General features: G+C 36.6%; 1 protein-coding gene across 1 annotated transcript; it reads left to right on the top strand.

Annotated features, from left to right (window-relative positions):
• The first annotated feature begins 722 nt into the window (after positions 1 to 722).
• Positions 723 to 3,895, top strand: LOC120088710 (indole-3-acetic acid-amido synthetase GH3.5-like). The gene is made up of 3 exons (XM_039046139.2): positions 723 to 1,139; positions 2,033 to 2,931; positions 3,091 to 3,895. Exons 1-3 carry the CDS (start codon positions 838 to 840, stop codon positions 3,696 to 3,698), a joined length of 1,809 nt encoding a protein of 602 aa, XP_038902067.1. The 5' UTR covers positions 723 to 837; the 3' UTR covers positions 3,699 to 3,895.
• The last annotated feature ends 17,323 nt before the right edge of the window (positions 3,896 to 21,218 follow it).

Raw genomic sequence — 21,218 nt, 5'->3', positions numbered from 1 at the left:
CAAAATTTTAGAATTATCAATTATAGATGTTGATAGACACTTATAGACTTCTATCAGTTTCTAGAGAAATCTATCCGTATCTATCAACGTCTATTATTGATAATTCGAAAAATTTGTTATATCTTGTAAATAGTTATCACAATTTTACCATTTGAAATAATTTTCTTTTAGGGTTCCATTTGCTATATTAATTAAGATTTTTTAAATTATTTTGTAATATTAAGATGATATTTTTAGAATGAAAAAATAAATCTCCCTTAAAATTTGCATGTAAGATCAATATGGTTTTTTTTTTTAAAAAAAAAACATTCACTTAATGAGGGGGAGAGATGAGAGAAAATACCTTATTTTATTTTATTTTATTTTAGAGAAGCATACATAGGTAATATCATTCCAATATCAATTTTTTTATTGAAAAAAAAATTCTTAATTAATTACTATAGAAAACGGAGAATAGACCTTTTAAATATATTTTTTTAAAAAACTACCTTTCAAAATACGAGGATTAAAAGATAATTTTCCAAAAAGTCCTTTTCAAATAATGTACTTGGTATATTTTAAGTTGTATTCATCCTCTTATAGTTTGATCTCTAATTACATTAAAAAAAAATAAAAATAAAAATGTTGCTTTTAAAAAAAAAAAAGGTCATTCGCACGTGACAAACTTTGACAATAATCAAGTATGTGTGATTATTTAAATTGGTCCTCTCTCTCGTCTCCCACATCCCATTTCTCATTTCCCATTATATACTAATTTGAAATCACAAATCTCTCTCATCTCCCAAAAGTTCTTTGCTTATTACATCTGTGTAACCAAAATTTTGAAAACCTAAGAAAATGTCGCATGTTGTAGAACACTGGTTGGATGAGAAAGATAAAGAAGCATTACAACACATTGAAGATGTCACAAGCAAAGCCGACGAAATCCAACGACAAATTTTAACTGAAATTTTGTCAACAAATGCTAATGTTGAATACTTACAACAACATGGCCTCCATGGCTCTACTGATGCTTCTACCTTCAAAAAACTTATACCTCTTATCTCTTACGAACAATTAACACCTTATTTAGCTCTTATTGCTCATGATGATGATTCCCCAATCCTATGCTCAAACCCCATTACACATTTCTTTACAAGGTGACATATTTAGATCACTTTTTGATTATTCTATATGTTAGATTTAATCTATATTTGATATTATCATTCATGTGGCCCATGTACGTTATTGATATTTTATCCTTTAGACCTATAATTTTATTAGGTCAATGAAGTAAAAGGTAATTTCTAAATTAAGTAAGGGATAATTGAAAGATAATTCATGGATTAAAGTATGTTACTCTAACTCGTCTTATTGTGAAAATCATCCAGTACAAAGATTTTGACCGTTATTATTTTATATAATGTTAGGGTTTTATTGTATAATCATGAAGTCAATATTTACATCGTATACTTACTACATATCATGCCTTTCTTACTTTTCTTTTTATGAAAGAAAACTGCACAAACTACTTCTGGACTTTTAATTTGATCAATTAGGTCCTTGTGGTTTGTTAATGTTAGTTGTTGGAATTAGCTATCTGTCGTTTGTTAATTTCTAAAAACCACCCCTTGTTTGTTAAACTTTTTTTTTAAAAAATACAAGAGGTCGAGGAATCAGAAGGTTCACCAAAGCACCTCAACTAGGTTGACACACCCATAACACCTTCGTCATGTCCCTTGTTTATTAATCTCATACACGCGCACACATATATGTATTTTTTATTATTTTATTTTATTTTTTTGGCGTGACACTTGGTGGATTTTAACGTTTAAAAAGAAGAATTGACAAAATGAATTGATGGTTGCAACAAATACTAAAACTATAGCCATTAATTGATTAAATTAAAAGTTAATGAGTTAAACGGTAACAAAAACTCCAATAGTTTTAAGGGTGGTTTGTGCAATTCCCCATTTAATATTTTAATAAATATAAATTGACATTTTAAAAAATAAGACTTCATTTGATGGGTTTGAATTATGTTTTCTTGAAGCTCTGGGACATCTGGGGGAGAAACCAAGTTAATTCCAATGTATGAGGAAGAGTTTGTGAGAAGGTTGTCTTTTTTTAACTATATGATGCCAAGGATGAAACAATTGTTTCCAAATATCAATTGGCAAAAAGGCAAAGGAATGAACTTTCATTTTGCAAAGCCAGAGTTTAAGACAAAAGCTGGAATTATTGTTCGTTCTATATTTACAAGTTTGCACAAAAGATCATCAAATCTCAAAAGTAAACCAATTGGGAATAACACAAGCCCTGATGATATCATTCTCTGTACAGACTCATTCCAAAGCTTATACTGTCAACTTCTTTGTGGGCTCTACCAAAACGATGTAGTTTTCCGACTTGGTGCTCTTTTTGCTTCTACGTTGATTCACGTTTTTAAGTTCCTTGAAAATCATTGGGTTGTTTTGGCTAATGATATACTAACAGGAAGTATTAACCCCAAAATTACAAACTTATCAGTGAGGGAATCAGTTATGAAGATTGTTGTAAAACCCAATCCTGAAGTTGCTGATTTGATTGAACATGAATGTAGCAAAGGAAGCTGGGAAGGAATTATTAAAAGATTGTGGCCAAACACCAAATACATTAATGCTATTGTGACAGGAAGTATGTCACAATACATTCCATTGCTAAATTTCTACACCAATAATCTCCCTATTGTTTCTGACCATTATGGTTCTTCAGAATGTTTCCTTGGCTTAAACTTAGATCCATTGTGTGACCCTTATGAAATCTCCTACACTTTGATACCCACCATGGCGTATTTCGAGTTCTTGCCAATCGATAGGACAAATCCCAATGGAGAAGTAACCCAACAATTAGTTGATCTTGTTGATGTCAAGTTAGGACAGGAATATGAGCTCGTCATCACTACTTTTGCCGGTAAGTCTTGCTTTCTTTTCATAATAAAAACTATATATATGTGTGTATATAAGTTTAATTTTAAAAAATCGAAAACTAATTACCCAATGTACGTGCTCGGAATATTATATGTAGAACTAAACTGATTTAGTTGCATGAACATATACTATATTATTGCAGGGCTGTACCGTTATCGGATGGGCGACATCATTCGGGTGACAGGATTTACAAAAAAAGCCCCAAATTTCAGTTTTGTATGCAGGAAAAACGTGGTTCTAAGCCTTAATAATGAGAAAACAGATGAAGCAGGGCTTCATAAAGCTGTAGAAGAAGGTGGTCATGTATTGAAGCCATTTGGAGCAACAATTGTTGATTACACGAGCTATGCTGATAGTTCAACAATTCCTGGACACTACGTGTTATACTTTGAATTAATATTTGATGAACATAATAAGGCACAAATTTCCAATTCCATTCCATCTTCAGTGTATGAAGATTGCTGCTTTGCCATTGAAGAAACCCTTAATTCACTCTACCGCCTTGCAAGATCTCATGAAAAATGTATCGATCCATTGGAGATTAAGATTGTAAAGGCTGGAACTTTTGAAAAACTCATGCAGCTGGCCATCAATCGAGGTGCTTCAATCACTCGATACAAGACACCTCGATGTCTAAATTCTAAACAGATCCACATCATCCAGCTTTTGGAATCAAACCTTGTTTCCAATTATTTTAGTCAAAAATCCCCTAAATTGGATGCTAATCGTGCCCTCACTTTTCTTCCCTAGCTACTAAATATGTATTTTTCATAAGTTTCGTTTTTCATTTGGTTTGCTTTGTTAACCTAGGTGTGACATATACGTCCACATCATCTCTACTGCATTCAAATGGTTCATAGTTGTCCACTATAATTGGTTTTTTAATGGTATGTTGAATAAAAAATTTTGGACCAATAAAAAATTCTTAAATTCTCTTTTTGTGACAATCAATGTAACGATGAATGGAGGTAGTATAAAATTTCCATACTACAGAATGCATTATGAAAATTCCACGTTGCTTATGAGATGACTGCCAAAATGCAGTCAGTTCAAGGAGTAAGAGACATGAAAATTCTGGTAAGCAAAAGTCAACCTAGAATAATAAATCTTCAAAACCAAGGGTTCTAAGTCACATGACGTCTTTCGTTATTGTAAAGAAAAAGACCATTGGAAAATCGAGTGTCTTAAGTTAAAAAAGGCAGTAGGACAAGAAGGAAAAGAATGAGAAGAAAGAAGATTATGCCTCAGTTGCACAAGTTAAGATTGGTCTTGAAAAAGTCAAGGTCATTTTTGAAGGAGATCTAGTTTTAGTTATGAATGGGGTATCTTATGATATATGCTCAAATAGATAGTAATTTAAACGTATCAGCAAATGGACGGAGGGAATGTTAACATGGTTAACAATGTTCTTCGCAAGATAATTCGAATCGACTCAGTCAAGATACGAACACATGATGATATTTTTTACACTTTGGATGAGGTTAAACATGCTCCATTGATGACGAAGTGTTTGATATACTTATATCAGTGTGTTACTAGCTATGGTAGCACATAAGAATTTGGAACTTGAGCAACTAGATTTGAAGACAACTTTCTTACATAGAGAGTTGGAAGAAGAGATTTATGTGACCCAACTAGATGGGTTCTAATGTCCAGACAAAGAAGTTTGTGTATGAGCTAAAGCAATCCCCAAGATAGTGGTACAAAAAATTTGACAGCGATATGGTTGAATTTGGTTACAACAGAAGTCTATATGATTGTTGTATATATCACAATAATGTTGATGATGCTCTAATGATTTATTTGCTTTTATATGTAGATGATATGCTCATAACTACGAAGTCCAGGTCTGAGATTCAAAAATTGAAGAATCTTCTAAAAGCCCAGTTTGATATATGAAAGATATGAGTGCTGCTAAAAAAACTTTGGATTTGGAGATCTATAGGGACACAGATAAAAATATGCTTTTCTTGTAATAGAAAGTCTTATTCAGAAAATATTGTCCAGGTTTCGTATGTCATCACCTAAGCCTATAGATACTTTTAGTGTTGCAAATGCTCGTTGTGACTGAATCTAAAGAACAATATGCTAACTGAACGCAAATACTAACGGGATGCAGGACAAGTGACTAAAGCTCATAGTACACAGATGCAGACACAATATTGATTGTAGATCCTAAGTTTAGCATCGCATGCTCAAACTTCAACTTACCTATCAGACAACATGAGAAAAATGTATCTGGGTCGTCACATTTTGCTGGTAAGTTACCTGAGTAGATGATTGGGCTTTCTTCACTCTTGTGTTTGACTTCAACTTTAACCCACATTTTCTAGCCTTTTACAGTAGGGCTTTCATTGTTCTCCAAAGACTCGACCCCTTGCACCTCGTCCTTCTATGCAAATCCCTTAGCAATAGCTAACCTGAAAGGGAAATAGGAAATAAGAACATAAATGTTAAGATTCAATGGAGCATCGAAACGTACTTCACACTTTCTGGTATGCTCGACAGCTGTTTCTTCACATTCATCTTCTTTGTCATGTTCTTCTGGTCTTTCCTCTGATTCAAAAGCAGAAGTATGAGAGACTTCATTGCAACTCATCGTTATAATTGCGCTGACATTGCACACATTAGGCTCAGGTTGGGAAGGAAGCTTCCTTGATTACCTTTCTAATTGACTTAGCGAAGTAGCAAGCTGTGCAATCTGATTGGCCATGCTCTACATATGTGTGGTGGTCGTTTGCTAAAATAGCTCAGAGCTCTGCTTGAGCTGCATAGTCGACTCTACCAGGCTCTTCACCATGTTTTCTAGTGTCGTTCCTGAGCTGCTTGGTTGAGTTGATTCTTGATTTCTCCATCTATTTAATTATATTGTCGTCCTCTTTACTAACCTGCAGGATTCCTTAGGTTGAGAGAAGAATTCATAATCAAAGCCTTGGAAGGAAAAAGTGTGGCTAAGTCCCTAAACTATGCCTTGGAGTTAAGAATACTTGATCGAAACCCAAGTTAGAAATTCGGAGGGTAGAATTTTGACTAAGTGTTTGAACAATACTTTAGAGGAATCATTGACACTTAGAAAAATTTTCAACTGTTGGGACCATGTGGTTAGGCATGAAGTATGCGTTGGTCTAGAAGAGAAGAGGAAAAAAAAAGTTTGATCAAGTATTAGGAGAAAAAGGATGGGATTCAAGAGTTGGAAGCATAGTAGGTTGGAGTCAGAATTTTGTATAAGTGTTCAAATTATGCTTTGGGCCTAGAAAAGCTTAAGGGCATGAGTTAGCCTAAATGGAGCAAAATTTAGCTAAGTATTGGAAATAAAGATTGGAAGTATAGTTGAGCATTTAGGAGGGATAAATGTGCTAAACACTTAGGAGAAAAGGGAGCCATGCATTTGAACCTTTAGAGGGGAAGTTCGAACTCATAGCATGGTCCCAAAATTGGCTAAGTGTTAAAGGCAGAAGTTGGACACATAGTTTAGTCCATAGGGAAAAGAATTGGTTAAGTATTGGACAATCATGCGTTGAATTTGGAATAACCAAAGCGAGGAAATAAGGTTGGATGTCTAGTATATGGATGGTAAACAGATGGTGTGTTCCGGATTGAGAATTTGACTAAGTGTTGGAAATGAGAGTTTGACGCTTTTGACCACTAGAGAAGTGGAAATGTGACTATGTGTTTAGAATATGCTTTGGAGGGAGTTGAGAGACTTAGGAGAACCTCCAATTAGTGAAATTAAGTGTGCAAAAGTTAAGGAGGAGTAGAACGCATAGGACATTTAGGGTTGAGAATTTGACTAAGTGTTGGACAGTTTGTTGGACACACACCATAGTAGGGGCATGTTGGACGCCTAGGGTGTGAAAAATGTAGTGTTTGGAGGCATGCCTTGGGAAATGCACACATTTGGATGCATGATGGGTGAAGATTTAAGTTATGCATACACTAGTTGTTTCTAAATAGGAGGTGGCTAACTTGAAGGTGGACACCTTAGGAAGTTAAGTGGTAGCATGACATGAATTTGACTGTGTGTCAAAGTATGAGGTGGATGCCTAAGGTACCATGAAGAGCATGCAAATTTTTGGAATGACACTTCAATGCATTGGCCTAGGGGAAGTGAAGACACCTAAAGTTTTCATGCAAGTAGAAGGTGTAAAGATCTTGGTGCTGGACTTTGCATGGTGCTTACACTTAGAATTTTCATGAAGTAGGAGGTGTCATACATTTGTAGCTTGAGAGGATGATGAGGATGGTTTTATAAGGCCTATAAGTACCTAAGGGAGCCTCATTTCCTATCCAAAGTCAAAGCTCTCCCAAAGTGGACTCAAAAGGGGGAGTGTTAAAGAGAATTAGGGTTCCGGGGGATAGGCATGCGTTGAAGTGGACCAACCATACATCCATGAAGTAGTCCAAGCATCCATCTGGGTCTGTGATGAGTTAGGAAGGTAGCCCATGCATTCAAGATGGTGTACCATGCGTCCAACTGTCCTAGGGAGCCAACCATGCGTCCAACTAGTGCCGAGGAAGGCTACCACACGTTCATAGTGGTCCTGAGTTGATCCGAAGCCTGTTTTCATGTCTGTTAGAGTTGGTAAGCTAGGTTTAGGGCCAATGAGGTATTTTGAGGTTATTTAAGCAAACTTTGAGCTAAGTGCAAGCCCAAGATTCCAGAGGAAACCAGGAAACCAGAAGGCTTGGAAAAGAGAAGAACCTCCGCTAAGTAAACTGTGAGTGGTATTCTTTTATGGTCCTAAACATATCTTTTTAGATTATTAGATTATGTTGTTGAATGAGTAGCCCGAATGAGGATAAAAGTATGAGGCACGGGATGGTCAGGGGTTAGAAGGCCTAGTTTCTAAGCCTGTGGCAGAACCTCACGGGATGGTTAGGGGGCTATGAAGCCTAGTTCCTGATCTTGTGAAAGGAACCTCATATAGGATAGTCAGAGGGCCAACGAGCCTTGGTTCTGAGCCCATAAGAGGGAATCTACGTGCATATATTATGACACTTCCTACTTCATGATTAACTATCTACCGTATGTGTAGGCAGAATAGAGAAATGATTCGTTTGAGCCTGAGGTTTTAAGTAGTAACGTTGACTTGTGGTTATGTCATTTGAGTTATTTGTCTCCACGAGTTGGAAGAGACCCTGTAAGTTGTTTACCACTCCCTAAGCTTCTTGAAGCTCATTCTTTTCTTTTATGTTTTCCTTCCTAGGTAGCAAAAGATGATGAGTTTCAGGGTGCTACTAAGATTAAGGCCTGCCACACTACAATCGTACTTCCGAGCTTAAGCTACGGTTATGAGTTTTTGTAGTTATGTGTCGATAATTACTCGGTTGAGTTGTGGATTGTGTAAAATTTGTATTTGTTGTAATAAAATAAGTTAGCCCACAGTTGTTGTTATATTTACTTGGCTGAGCAGTTAATTTAAGTTAAGGAGAGTTGAGGTGAGATTGGCAATAGTTATCACAAAAGGGTGGTATCAGTTGTTCTCACACCTTCTTTTTGGTTCGAGAGGTGAGCTCGGGAGGGGGTTTGATAGTCACTCTAAGAAACTGGCTGCTCAACTTGACGATTGATGCTAATCGCTTCACTACTCACCTTGATACTCTCAAAAGATGGATGCATCAAGGGTTCTTCAAGTCTCCCAACTGATTAAGTTATCTGAGCAATAAGGTCACTTAGATTTTGGAATTCAGTTCTAGCTTCGGATCTGAAATGGAAGTTATCCTACTGGACACTCGAGGATTCCTGATGACTATTGGGAGTTTCTTGCACAAACTCACTAGAGTTGTTAAAAGTTCCCTAACCAATTCTTCTAAAGAAATACCTGAATTGGAGGAAGAGGCATGCATTGAAAATGAAGTTCGACAAGACATCTCCCATGGAGGATAATATTCACGCTCAGGACCATGTGAAACTTGTAATTTCCTAATAAAAAAATATTGAACAAGACAGGTTAGTTGTGAAACTTGATTTTGAAGCTTATTATGTCACACCCCCTCTCATATTAACCTCTTAATCAAGAAGAGAATGTGACGACAATAGTTGCCAACCCTTTTATGGCACCGACTACCCATCTAACTTCCATGACCTACTTAAATGACCCTCGACACTTCATGCTTACATACATATTTACAGATACAAAACTTAATAGGTCTCAACACTCTTTTACTAGTCCCTACATATGTACATGATATTGCAACAGACATATCCAGAGTAATCACCTAGAACTTCTCTTTTGTCTTTAAGCTTCAATATGTCCTTTGAATGGTAGAGCAGCAACATAGCTAACCCCTAGGGAGTTGATCACTACTAAGAGAAAAGGAAACATTTGAAAAGATGAGCTACTAGCCAAATGGGTGATATTTAAAACATATACATTTATATACTGAAAACCAAGCAAACTCATCATAAACCTTTGAATGTAACGCTACTGAAATCATTTAAAATAGCATAGCCCTTAGTTGAGAGAGAACCCTTTTGTTCAATCCCTCAACGTCAATCCTTTGTTGGTGTGGAGTAATATCAACATAACCAACGTCAACTTTACCATCATGCATGTGGTAATAAGTTGGGATTGATGTCATAATTCTCCCGATGGTCTCGTAGTTTGTAAACATTTTGTACATATTGTTATTAATAAAATAAATATTATTTTATATGCATTTACTCAAATCCAATAAACTAAGATCCATGGTTATTTTATGTAACTTAAGCATGTATGTGAGATATACAAGTGGATCATGCCTTAAGTAATAACCTAAATGGTCTGTAGTAAATGGATAAAGAAGAGATACATTATCCTGTTGACACTACGGATATGGCCTGCTTTGTAGATGTTACAAGTGTTGTAAATTGCTACAAATGGTCTGATCCTTACCATTCATGTGGAGACATGCGAGCAGGGGTGTCCTATACAAAGAGTTTGTATAAGACCGAACCACGAGATAATTAGTCTCTTTATATAACACCGTTGATAATTGAGACTTACATTTCACTAAAATGACCATAGGTGACATGACCTTAATCCTGAGTGAGTTAGGAACTCCTGCATGTGAAGGAAGTCATTTGATTAGTATAGGTGAGAGTAACTAGATTGCCAATTCAACAAGCCTACCTTTCTGGGGATTCGTCTGATTGGGGAGTTGGGAATTCAGCTACACAAGACAGAATTCACTCCTTCCCCAAAGCAGGGGTTAGAAGATAAATTTCTCCTTTAATGGCTTATTCCGGGTCTTAAACATAGTGGCCACACCCTCTCTTTTAAAAAGAGGACTCAATCATAGTAAGACTATGACTTATTGTTCATTAGAGAAATCAGTGCTACTTAAGGAGTTAAATGTAACTACAGGGGCAAATTGGCCCAGCTGTACTTACGAGTGATCTGTGAAGGGTCATCGGACTGTTGATTGGTTGTATGGACACAGAAATATATCTGTAGTGTGAAGAGTGCAGCTATCGGTCTTTAGTTGAGTGCCCAACAGTTAACGAATGATGAATCTCGTGACTAAAGAGTTTAGTCAGTTATTCACGTATTGTTGAAGCTTTAAGCTACAGGTCCATAAGGTCCCCTTGGTAGCTCAATTGATTCAAGTTGAGAAATAGTTTTTGGGTTAGTTTCAAGTGTTCAAATTAACAAGAGGGAATTTGATTATATATGATATAATTAAATTGGTTCAATTATATGTGATATAATTGATTTGATGCATTAGATACATTAATTGGAGGAATTGATATAAATATGATTTATATTAAATAAGGAGAAAAGAACTATGGTTTAAATATTACAGATGATGTGATATTAAAACTATAAGTCATAAATATAATATGATAAGTTAGTTATTATATTTATTTATAATAAAAACAATTATGAGATAATTGTTTAGATGGTTATTTTCTCCATTAACCGTACAAGTGGGAGGTTAATTTCAATTTTTAATAACTGAAGGATAAAATGAAAAGAGTTTGCATTTTATGGACGATCGCTTCATTTAGTGAATTGCCTAATCGATTACGCACGAGAGACTACATGATACTGATGGAAAAATAGGCATGCACAGCAGAAAAGAGAATCGATTTTACTCTAATTGCACAAATAAAACATACAACCCTAAATAAACTAATTAGGGTTATTTTGAAATATTACCTTTGAAGCTCCCGAAACTTGTCTATCTCCACTCGAACACGAACCAGATAACCACTAGAGCTGACCTACTATCCTCTAGACTCAAAACTGGGTTATGGGACTCGATGGATGAAGAACCCGAGAGAGAGAAAGAAAGAGATGGAAATAGAGGAAGGGATTTTGGGTTGGGTTTGAGTTTTTTTTTTTATCCTAATTTTAGAAAACTATTTTGACAAAAAGTCCAAAAGTTTTTAATCCAAAATCACAAGCCCATATTTATAGAAAAAGACCATGCAAAATTGCATGAAATAACTTCACAAAATCCCAACACCTAGAATCCACTATCTAAGTGGGCTTAATGTCTCCATAGTGTCCCCAGAATAAGGTGCCCAACCTTATTCATATACTATAGACCATTTTGGCTATATATTTGAACTTGATCCACATTTATGTCACTACATAAAGTTCAAACTAAACTTAATAGTCTCGAAACCTCCGTTTATTGGATTCATGAATATAGAATTTAAATTTACTAAAGATTTTCAGTAACAGCTTTATAAACAAGAACATGATATTACAAACTACGAGTTTTAGGACATAAAATCCAACAGATAGCCCTCACGAAGACTAAGCATTTAAGCGATATTTGTTAAATGATTGTGTAAACGATCTAGCGAGATACTAAGCGATTGAGCGAGATACTAAGCGATCGAGAGAGATTTGCTAAACGATCTTGTAAACGATTGAGCGAGATACTAAGAAATCGAGCAAGATTTGCTAAATGATCGTGTAAACGATTGAGTGAGAGACTAAACGATTAACTAGAAAATTTCTCACGATAGCAAGATTTACTAAACGATCAAGTACTTTAAGTCTATGCGATAGATAGAACCTTTCTCCCACTTACTTGATCATGTAGGTCGATCATTTTCTTCCTCCTTCCCTATACCAAATTCACATAGAGCCCACACCTCTTAGATTTTCACTCTGAGAATACTAAGGTTGCTGAGTGGTAATGTCGAAGGGTTGCTGTTCGAGGAGCAGACTATTCGTGATTGTAAGCGATAGTGAGAGGTTGGCTAGGTGATTGCTCATGAGAGTGAGATATTGCAGTCCAATTGTTCATGAGAGCGAGAGATTACCAGAAGAAGAGTTCTTTAAGGTATGTCTCTCAATTTTCTATTGTATTTAGTTATGAAAGCATGTTATAATTTTCTTTATAATGCATAACTATTCTTGTATGTTTGTGAATGCATTTATTCTTGCACAATGGGCTTGGAAAGATCTTGCTTCTGCTCATGAAAATCTCTATTTAGATTTCCTTCAATTGGTATAAGAGCCAGGTTGTTCTGATATTCTGAATCCATTGCTGTATTGAATTGCATTTACATTCTTGGTGGGTGTTAAGCATGTCTACATTATGTTTAAGTGTTAAATGTATTTGTGGATGTGGATTAATGGAGTTTCTGGGATGATTGCCTCTAGTTAATAATTCTTTTACATTTCAAAGTTAATTGTAAATGTCCCTATGTTTTTGGGCATATTAACTTGCTATCAAGTCTGTAAATCAAAAAGTTCGAGTCTATTGAGTCGCTCATGATGAAGTTTCAAGTCATAGAGATGCAATTTACTTTGAGAAAGAAGAAGACCAAGAGTTGGTCAGATCGTGTAAACGATGGGGGTAAACGATTGTTGAGTATGGGATACTCATTGCATGGTAAAGCGCGTGCATTAAACGATCGTGTAGGCCAACATGCTTCATCGTATAGTCACTGGCTACATGATCACTCGATAAATGTTACACGGTGCTTGCTCTTCGATTGTCTAGATGATCATGCTTCATAGCATAGTAGTTGTCTACACGATCGTTTAGACTTGCATTCAAACTTGTTGCACTGGACGATCGAGTGGCCTTCATGCTTCATCGCATAGTCAAAGGCACTCGATCATTGGTACACGATCATGGTTACTCGACCAACTTTGCCAGACGATCACAAAGAAGGCTTTGCCCAGGTGGTTCACACCCGGTTCGCTTGTTGATTTTCGATTTTTTAGGCTAATCATCCGGTCCATTAATTTTGGTGAATAGACATGAGATGTATGTTTTAATTATATGTCATATTGTATGCCATATAGTTTTAGATCCCACCATAGGTTATGCATTTTTCATACATCATCTCTATATTGTAAGAGTTATGATATAGTAGCTTGTATGATTAAATTACATAAGAGCATGCTCATGCATCATATAATATAAGAGTTATATTTATGCATGCATTAAGCATATTCATGCATCATCTTTATATTATAAGAGTTATAGTATAAGGGTGTATGAGAGTATGTATGCTTGTTTCATTATTTTGTTATATAAGAGTTATATAAAAGTAGTAATGAATAAACAATTCATGGAGCATGACACTTAGGCTTATTTATAAAAGTTATGAATACCTTGTATGTGATGCTTTGCACTGTGGATGGTTTTAGTTGTTTCCGTTTATAAGAGTTATAATGGAAATTAGAACTAAAATCAATAAGAAAAAGTTGCATGCGAACTTTGGTGAACTCATGTTTTAAAAAGGTTTAAAATTTTGATTGAGATAGACCTAAGTTCATAATCTTAATGAGATTAGATACCTATGTTTAATCTTTTGAGTTCGTTTAATAGGATTAAATTGATTTCCATAAAAGATTAAATTTGTATTAAATCTATCTATAAGGGATCTTTTGTCTAAGGCTGGTTCTGGCTAGGTTGGGATATTAAGCTAATGGAAACGGAACACCCTTACCTGGGAACCTACCTCGAAAGGTGAATTAGATAGATTTGCTACAAGTATGCAACATTTGATCAAAGACTTCGTTAAAGTTTTTAATGAATGATGATCAAAAGCTGTTCAGCTTTCCAAAGTAAGAGTTACTTTTGGGCAAACCTAAAAAGTCACTTAGTTAAAATCATTAGCCATGTTTTTTCTAAGTAAACTAAACCCTAGGTTTAAAAATACTCAATGGGAGGAAAAGATATATATGATATGTTAATCCCACTCAAGTTTCTCCTTGAACGTTCACGCCGTGAGATTCATGCTTGGCCTCGTGGTGCCCTGGGAGCATCCCCCTTCGGATGGTGTTTGCATGATTCAATATCAAGGTGGACGGAGAGAGTATTTATAGTAAGTGGGTGAAGGATGTGTGTCAACATGTCCTGCGGTCTCCTTCATTGGTTTGAGCTGTGAGATCTTCTTGCATGGTCTCATGGCGCCCTCAGAGCGTCCCCCTTCGGATGGTTTGTGCGGTTGGTTAATATCAAGGTGAACTCCAGAAATGGATAGGGTCGCCTTAGTTTTTGCCCCAATCGGATTTTTTCCCTTCAGATTGGCTGCTTAGGGAAGAACTCTAGGATCTAAAATGAAGGGTCACAGTTACGAAAAATTGTTAAGCAAGTTAATGATTTCTTGACCAAATCAATGATGGCTAGTCGTTATAGGAACAAAAGTTGTTTTGGTGTTAATGACTTATTGGGAGTGTCACAATTTAGAGGAAGGATAAATTGACTATCTTCGGTGGCTTTTGTCCTAAACCACTGAAGTGTCATTGCAAAACTAGATGTCACACGGGGTTCATTTAGATTTTGCTAAACCAAATTGGATTTTCTTTTTCAAGAGTATTTGCTAAAATCTAATGTAGATCAATGTGTTTATTTTTTTCAACAACATGTATGATTTTCCGTTAGTTGCCTCTTTTAATTTGACCGATTACATACATTCAAAAGAGTCTCTTAAAATATATTTCGTGGTGAATGACCTCGAGTTTGTCATGGTTGAGAAGTGTCCTCAAGTCCCGACCCTTGATACACCAAGAAATGTTCGTAATGCATATGAGGTGTGGATGAAGGCTAATTCGATGGCCTGACTTCACGTTTTGTCTAGCATACCTGATGCATTGGCCAAAAGGGTTGAGAACATGGTCATTGCACGTCAGATCATTGATTCATTACAAGAATTGTTTGAATGTCAGTTCTCACTTTTTTAACAAAAAGGGATGGATGACAAAGAAACCAATAGTATCAGTTCCCAAGATAATCTCTAGTCTTTCTTGAATATCAAGAGGCTAAAATAGAAAGCAATTTTTGCTGACTCAGATGAAGTTCATCCATGAGATTTATTCTCTGAAATGGAACTTGGAGCTTATATAGGTTCTGATACTAATCCTATTACTGTCCAGAAGAGAAAAAAGTCTAAAGATAGTAAATGTGATTTATTTTTCTTGGAGATGTATTTGGTAAAGAATGATGATTCTGCATGGATACTTGATTCAGGTGCTACTAATCACGTAAGTTCTTCCTACCAAGGATTTAGTTCCGGGAAAACATTGGAAGGTAGAGATTTGACTCTTCGAGTCGGTACTAGTGAGATTGTTTCAGCTATTGCTGTAGGCAAGCTGAAGTTATTTTTGGACAAGAAACGTTATCTGTTACTGGATAATATTTATGTAGTTTCTTATATCAAGAGGAACTTAATTTCAGTTTCTTGTCTAATTGAACAAGGTTATACCATCTCCTTTTTTTAGAATAAAGTGTTTATTTTCAAGAATTGTATGGGGATTGGTTTTTGGTTCAATGGAAAATAACTTATATGTATTAAGGTCGTTAGTCATAAAAGCCTTGCTTAATACTGAAATGTTTAAAACAACGACAACTGCAAAAAGACCAAAAGTTTCTCCTAAGGAAAACACCCATCTTTTGACATCTAAGTTTAGGTCACATCAACCTCAATAGGATGAGAAGTTGGTGAAGTGTCGACTTCTAAAAAATTTAGAAGAAAACTCCTTGCCGATATGTGAATCATGCCTTGAAGGCAAGATGACCAAACCACATTTTATTGGAAAAGGTTATAGAGCCAAGGAAACCTTGGAGCTTATGCATTCAGACCTTTGTGGTCCGATGAGAGTTTGAGCTCGAGGAGGTATGAATATTTCATCTATTTCATAGATGATTATTCAAGATATGGGTATCTATACTTAATGCAACATAAGTCTAACGCTTTTGAAAAGTTCAAGGAGTATAAGGCAAAAGTTGAAAACTTGTTGGGTAAGAAGATAAAAACACTATGAACTAATCGTGGTGGAGAGTATATGGACTTAGAATTCCACAACTATATGATAAAACATGGAATCACGTCCCAACTCTTGGTCCCAAGTACACCTCAGTAGAATGGTGTATTAGAAAAGAGAAACAAAACCCTTTTGGACATGGTTCAATCTATGATGAGTTGCTCATCTTGCAAAACTAGTTTTGGGGATTTGCATTGGAGACTGCATGTTATATTTTGAACAATGTTCCGTCAAAGAGTGTTTTCGAAACACATTTTGAGCTGTGGAGAAGCCATAAAGGTAGTTTACACCACGTCAGGATTTGGGGATATTAGACCCATGTGCTTGTGGCTAACCCTAAAAATTTGGAACCACATTCGAAAGTTTGCCTTTTTGTAGGCTATTGATGCATTATTTTATGAGGTGAAATTATGGAAGGAAATGCGGTGATGAAAATGCATTGAGCAATAAGTTTTCTCAGCGGAATCCAAGTATAAACTCCACTGAGTTTCCTGGTAAGTCCAAGGTCAAACTCAGGGACTAGGAAAAACGGTATGCGATGGTAATTTTCAAGAAGACTTTGCGGTAACCAAATAAATCAAATAGTTGTTTGGGTTGTTGTTTGTGATATAAAAATAAATGTATGCGGCAGATTTGAGAAAAGATCGATTATGCGGCAGATGCACTGAGTATGTGGAGGAATGGGTTGAGAAGGTTCTTAGCTAGTGTTTCCCAGGAATGCGTCAAACTATGCGATCATGCTATACTCATGCGACAACAAATCATTTTCCAATGCAAATGCGGTGCTCCTAGTTCTCGGACACATGTGTTGAATGCAAAAATGTCCATAAAACTTATTCCTAAGTCTCTACTCTTTTCCTATGTGATGATGCATGATGCACACAAAGACAAGGTGACCGCACACAATCATATCCTATCTCTAAGATGCATGCAATGCGTTAATAGCAAACAGTGCTTATTCCTAAGCACCCATCTCTTGATTATACGTTCTTATTTGACTCTCCCGAGCCTAGATTCTAACCTGACTTTTTCAAGCCTAGATTTTTCCCTTAGACTACCCTCTCGAGTATCTCTAATGAACGAATGATGCATACATAATACAAGATAATCGCATAGAGTGAATATCCCAGTTATGCTAGCTAAGTACTTCTCAACCCATTCGACAAATTTAACTACTCATGCGTAATAAACAGAGAATAAATAGATATAAAGAAGTAAGTTCCATTTCTATAGATGAGTTTAAGTACAAAATGACAATGGAAGATAAGGATAGAGAGCTTGGCAGCAACCCCTTCCTTCCCAAGGCTTTTACACTGTCAACTCTATTCTGTTAAAAAGATATTCCTGCTTCCGTAGGAGCTGGCCCTCTCTAAATCTCGACGCTTCCAGCACTCTCCCAAGTTCACCAGAATGATCTATAAGCACAATATCGCTTCTCTCGCTTCCACCTTAAATAAAAGAAAATCTAAGAACAAGGCTAATTTGTCTAAGGGAAAATTCTCTAACTATCTGAACTCCTCTTCCGAAGGTAGCCTTTGGTATTTATAGAGCTTCGGGGTGAAAGGCGTCTTTTGCCTTATGATTGCACTGATGGGATGGCTTTAACTCCCTGTCTGATGCGCCAAATATTTGTCACCGAAAAACTAAGTGTACTTGCTATCGTTAGCAGCTTGTCAACTTAATTCAGACTAGACCATCATCAGCTTTCCGTCCCATCGTGATTAATTATGCTTTTCACCCAAATGCGCCCACCAATTTGCCCCGGCTCTATGCGGAAATCCTTCTTGAGCAGATGTTTGCGAGCACAAATCACTGCAAAGCCTTGCGGTAATACTGGGCTCGACCGTTGATTTCTTGAGATCGCATTTTCCGCCTTGTGTCAACGCATGTTCTGCACAAAAATACAAAAATTAACTGTTTTTATGCAATGGATGCATGCAACTGTAATGTTACAAACTTAATGCTTTTCAGACGAAATCTTATATATTTTATCAATGCAAACCTGCATTGTTTAATAACTAACACTGTAATAACGTGCATTTCTGCCCATTATCACACCCCCAAATTTAAACAATGCTTGTCCTTAAGCATAAGCTAAAGATTTCCTTTAGAAAGTTAACTGCAATCTCTTTTCCTAGATTTCTCAAGGATACTTCATTCAAATCCTATACACCAAAATTTCCTTAATTCTTATTCAAGTCTCTTCTTAAAATATTTCTAAAATCTAAGGATCGCAAGTTTTACCTTCAAAAGAACTTTACTAGATTCCAGGACATCACATCATTTATTTCAAAAAGAACTTTTTCACTGGGGGGTGAACTAATTTTTATCCTTGCATATTTTTTATAGTATTATTTTTCTCTGACCTTGCACTGATCCAAGTGCCTCGCCTTCGTTTTGGCTTGCCCCCACGTGTATCATGCAAACATCCAACTACGAGTATGGCGCTCTTCCTTAGACTAAACTCATACCTACTTGGCAGCGAAGTTGTTGTAATTTATTTATGCATTGATCCTGGCGACTTACTTTCATTTTGGCTTGCCTCCACGTATGTCATGCGGACATCCAACTACGAGTAAGTGCCCTTCACAACTTAACTCTTGTCAATATGGGTTTCCCCATTGTGTTGACAGTGGAGTTGTTATTCTCAAAATTTTTCCCTTTTTTATATATATATTTTTCTTTTTTTTATTGAGCTAAAAATAGCAAGGTCGAAAATAAATACCTCACTCCCAAATTTAAAGTGCGACAATGTCCTCATTGCCAAAAGATTGAAAAAAGTCATGCGATGTTCTTAGGAAGTTTGGTAAAGGGTTAGTTTGAAAGAAAACTAGCAGACCACTAACTTTTAGAAATATTTCATGAGGTAATTAACCTAAAATTAAGTTTACTCTAGTGTACATGAAAAAATAGAAGCATGCGTTTCATCATTGAAGTCATAATTGGCAAAGAGAAAGCATGCAGTGACCTACTAAATTTATCAATATTAAATGATTGCGGTAACCAAAGAGGATGTGGTGATAAAATTTTTCAAAATTAAAGTGTGATGCGATAGTACAGAATTTAGAATAAAGTCAAGGAAGAATACAACCCCCAAATTTAGGCCGTCGCCCGCATTGTCTATTGACGCATCCTTCTTTGCGGCGATCTACCTCCTTTGGATTGCGGTGACGGAATAAAGTAGTTGCGTCTCCGTATAGCGCCTCCGCAATCGTTTACCTTGATCATTTGCAAGAAAAACATTGGGAGGGTTAAATAATAAAAAAAACAAAGTTAACAAAATCGCTTACCGCAATCGTTCAACATGATCACTTTTTTTTTTCAGTAGATAAAGAAAGAAGTACATATGCGATAACAACTAATAACAAGGTGATGAAAGTTCATGAAGTATTGATGTAGAAAAAGGATATTCAAAAGGTTTGCATAACTGATGAGGCTGAGTCATATAGTAGCTCAGGGATAGCTTATTCCAAGCTGAGCTTTTCACTTCCACGGTGCCTTAATCTGAAGCTTTTCCCTATTGATGTTCATTATGATTTCCCCTTGTGTACATCAATTTGAGCACGACCGTTCGAGAGGAATGGTCGTCCCAATATGATGGGCGCATCTTCGTCTGCTTTATAATCCAAAATGATGAAGTCTGCCGACAAGATAAATTTATCAATTGAGATTGCGACATCTTTCAACTCTCCCTCGAGATGTATTTGAGATCTGGCCGTAAGTAGGAGAGTCTCTGTTGTGGGTGTGAGTGTGCCAATATTCAATCGTTTGAAGATAGATAGCGACATTATGTTTATACTCGCCCATAGATTGCATAGTGCTTGGCCACTATAGACCCCTCCAATGGAGCATGGTATCGTGAAAATTCCTGGGTCGCACATTTTGTGTGGGATCATTGCATTTTGCATTACTGCCACTGTCGCGATCTTTTCTTCATCATTTTGCTTCTTTTTCAATCTTTGCGGAGATGGTGGTAGCTAGAATTTTTCTATCTCATGGTCTTAGGGCTTGACGATGGATGCAACTTCTGGTTTCATTTGCTCGGGCTCTTCTGAATTATAAGTCAACGGATCCTTAGTTGTTGCCACATTCAAGTTGGTTGTGATAGGTTCCTCCCCCACTTCCGCTGTCATTTTTTCGCTTAGCAAGGAGACTGCTAAGCATTGTTCCTTCCTCGTACCCCCAATGTTGCACGGAAGCTCAGTTGAGCTCAGCAAAGCTTCTTGCAGTCTATTTTTGAGCTCTCCCACAATTTGTCCCAGCTGAATTTTAAGATTTCGAATTGACGTTGCTTGATTCTGAAGCACTGATTCGTTCTTCTCAATGTACTTCTTCAACAAGCTTTCTAAGGACGAAGATTGCAGTGTTTGCGAGCTGCTAGCTTAGTTATGCATTGGATCGTTTGTTCGCGGGAAAAATCCGAGTGGCCCTTCTTTTTGTGCCACTGGTTGAAAGCTTTTTTGTTGATTTTTCCATGCGAAATTGGGGTGGTTTCTCCACTCGGGGTTGTACGTGTCAGAATACGGATTATTCTTTATGAAGTATACTGACTGCAGATTTCCTGGGCATTCTTTCATCGGATGGGCGTCTCCACAGATGACACAACTTGCGGTCGTTTGAGCAATTGTGTTGACCTACCCTTTGTTCTCTCCCGTGCTATTAATTTTGATGCCTTGTATGAAACTCATCATCGCAGTCATTTGGTTCTGAAGTGATGTGATGGCCCCGTTGTTTGCGTCATTGTTTCCAATTCTTAATCTTTGATCGCTTTCTTGCCAGTCCTCGTGATTTTTGGAAATGCGATCAAATATATTTTTGGCCTCCCCATATGTTTTGTCGAGCAGACCACCAGTTGCTACCGCATTGGCAGCGGTCTACAAAGCAGGGTTCAGTCCTTGATATAAGATCTCCATTTGCAAGCAGTCTGGTAATCCGTTGTGTGGATAGTCTCTTACCAGCCTCTTAAACCTCGCCTAGGCATTACTGAGTGATTCGTCAGTTTCTTGTTCAAAATTTGTTATTAATTTCCTTCCCTGGGCATTCTCGG

Source organism: Benincasa hispida, chromosome 10, assembly GCF_027475165.1.
Source record: "Benincasa hispida cultivar pf3 chromosome 10, pf3_genome.v1.1, whole genome shotgun sequence".
Lineage (NCBI taxonomy): Eukaryota > Viridiplantae > Streptophyta > Magnoliopsida > Cucurbitales > Cucurbitaceae > Benincasa > Benincasa hispida.
The sequence above is the reverse complement of the archived record's forward strand: the minus strand, read 5'-3'. Positions and strand labels throughout refer to the sequence as shown.

Bases quoted from the DNA above. Each gene is read 5' to 3' on its own strand.
- LOC120088710 (XM_039046139.2), top strand. From the start codon at position 838: ATGTCGCATGTTGTAGAACACTGGTTGGATGAGAAAGATAAAGAAGCA. The intron at 1,140-2,032 runs GTGACATATTTA...GTTTTCTTGAAG, and splicing joins ATTACACATTTCTTTACAAG to CTCTGGGACATCTGGGGGAG. The intron at 2,932-3,090 runs GTAAGTCTTGCT...ATATTATTGCAG, and splicing joins CGTCATCACTACTTTTGCCG to GGCTGTACCGTTATCGGATG.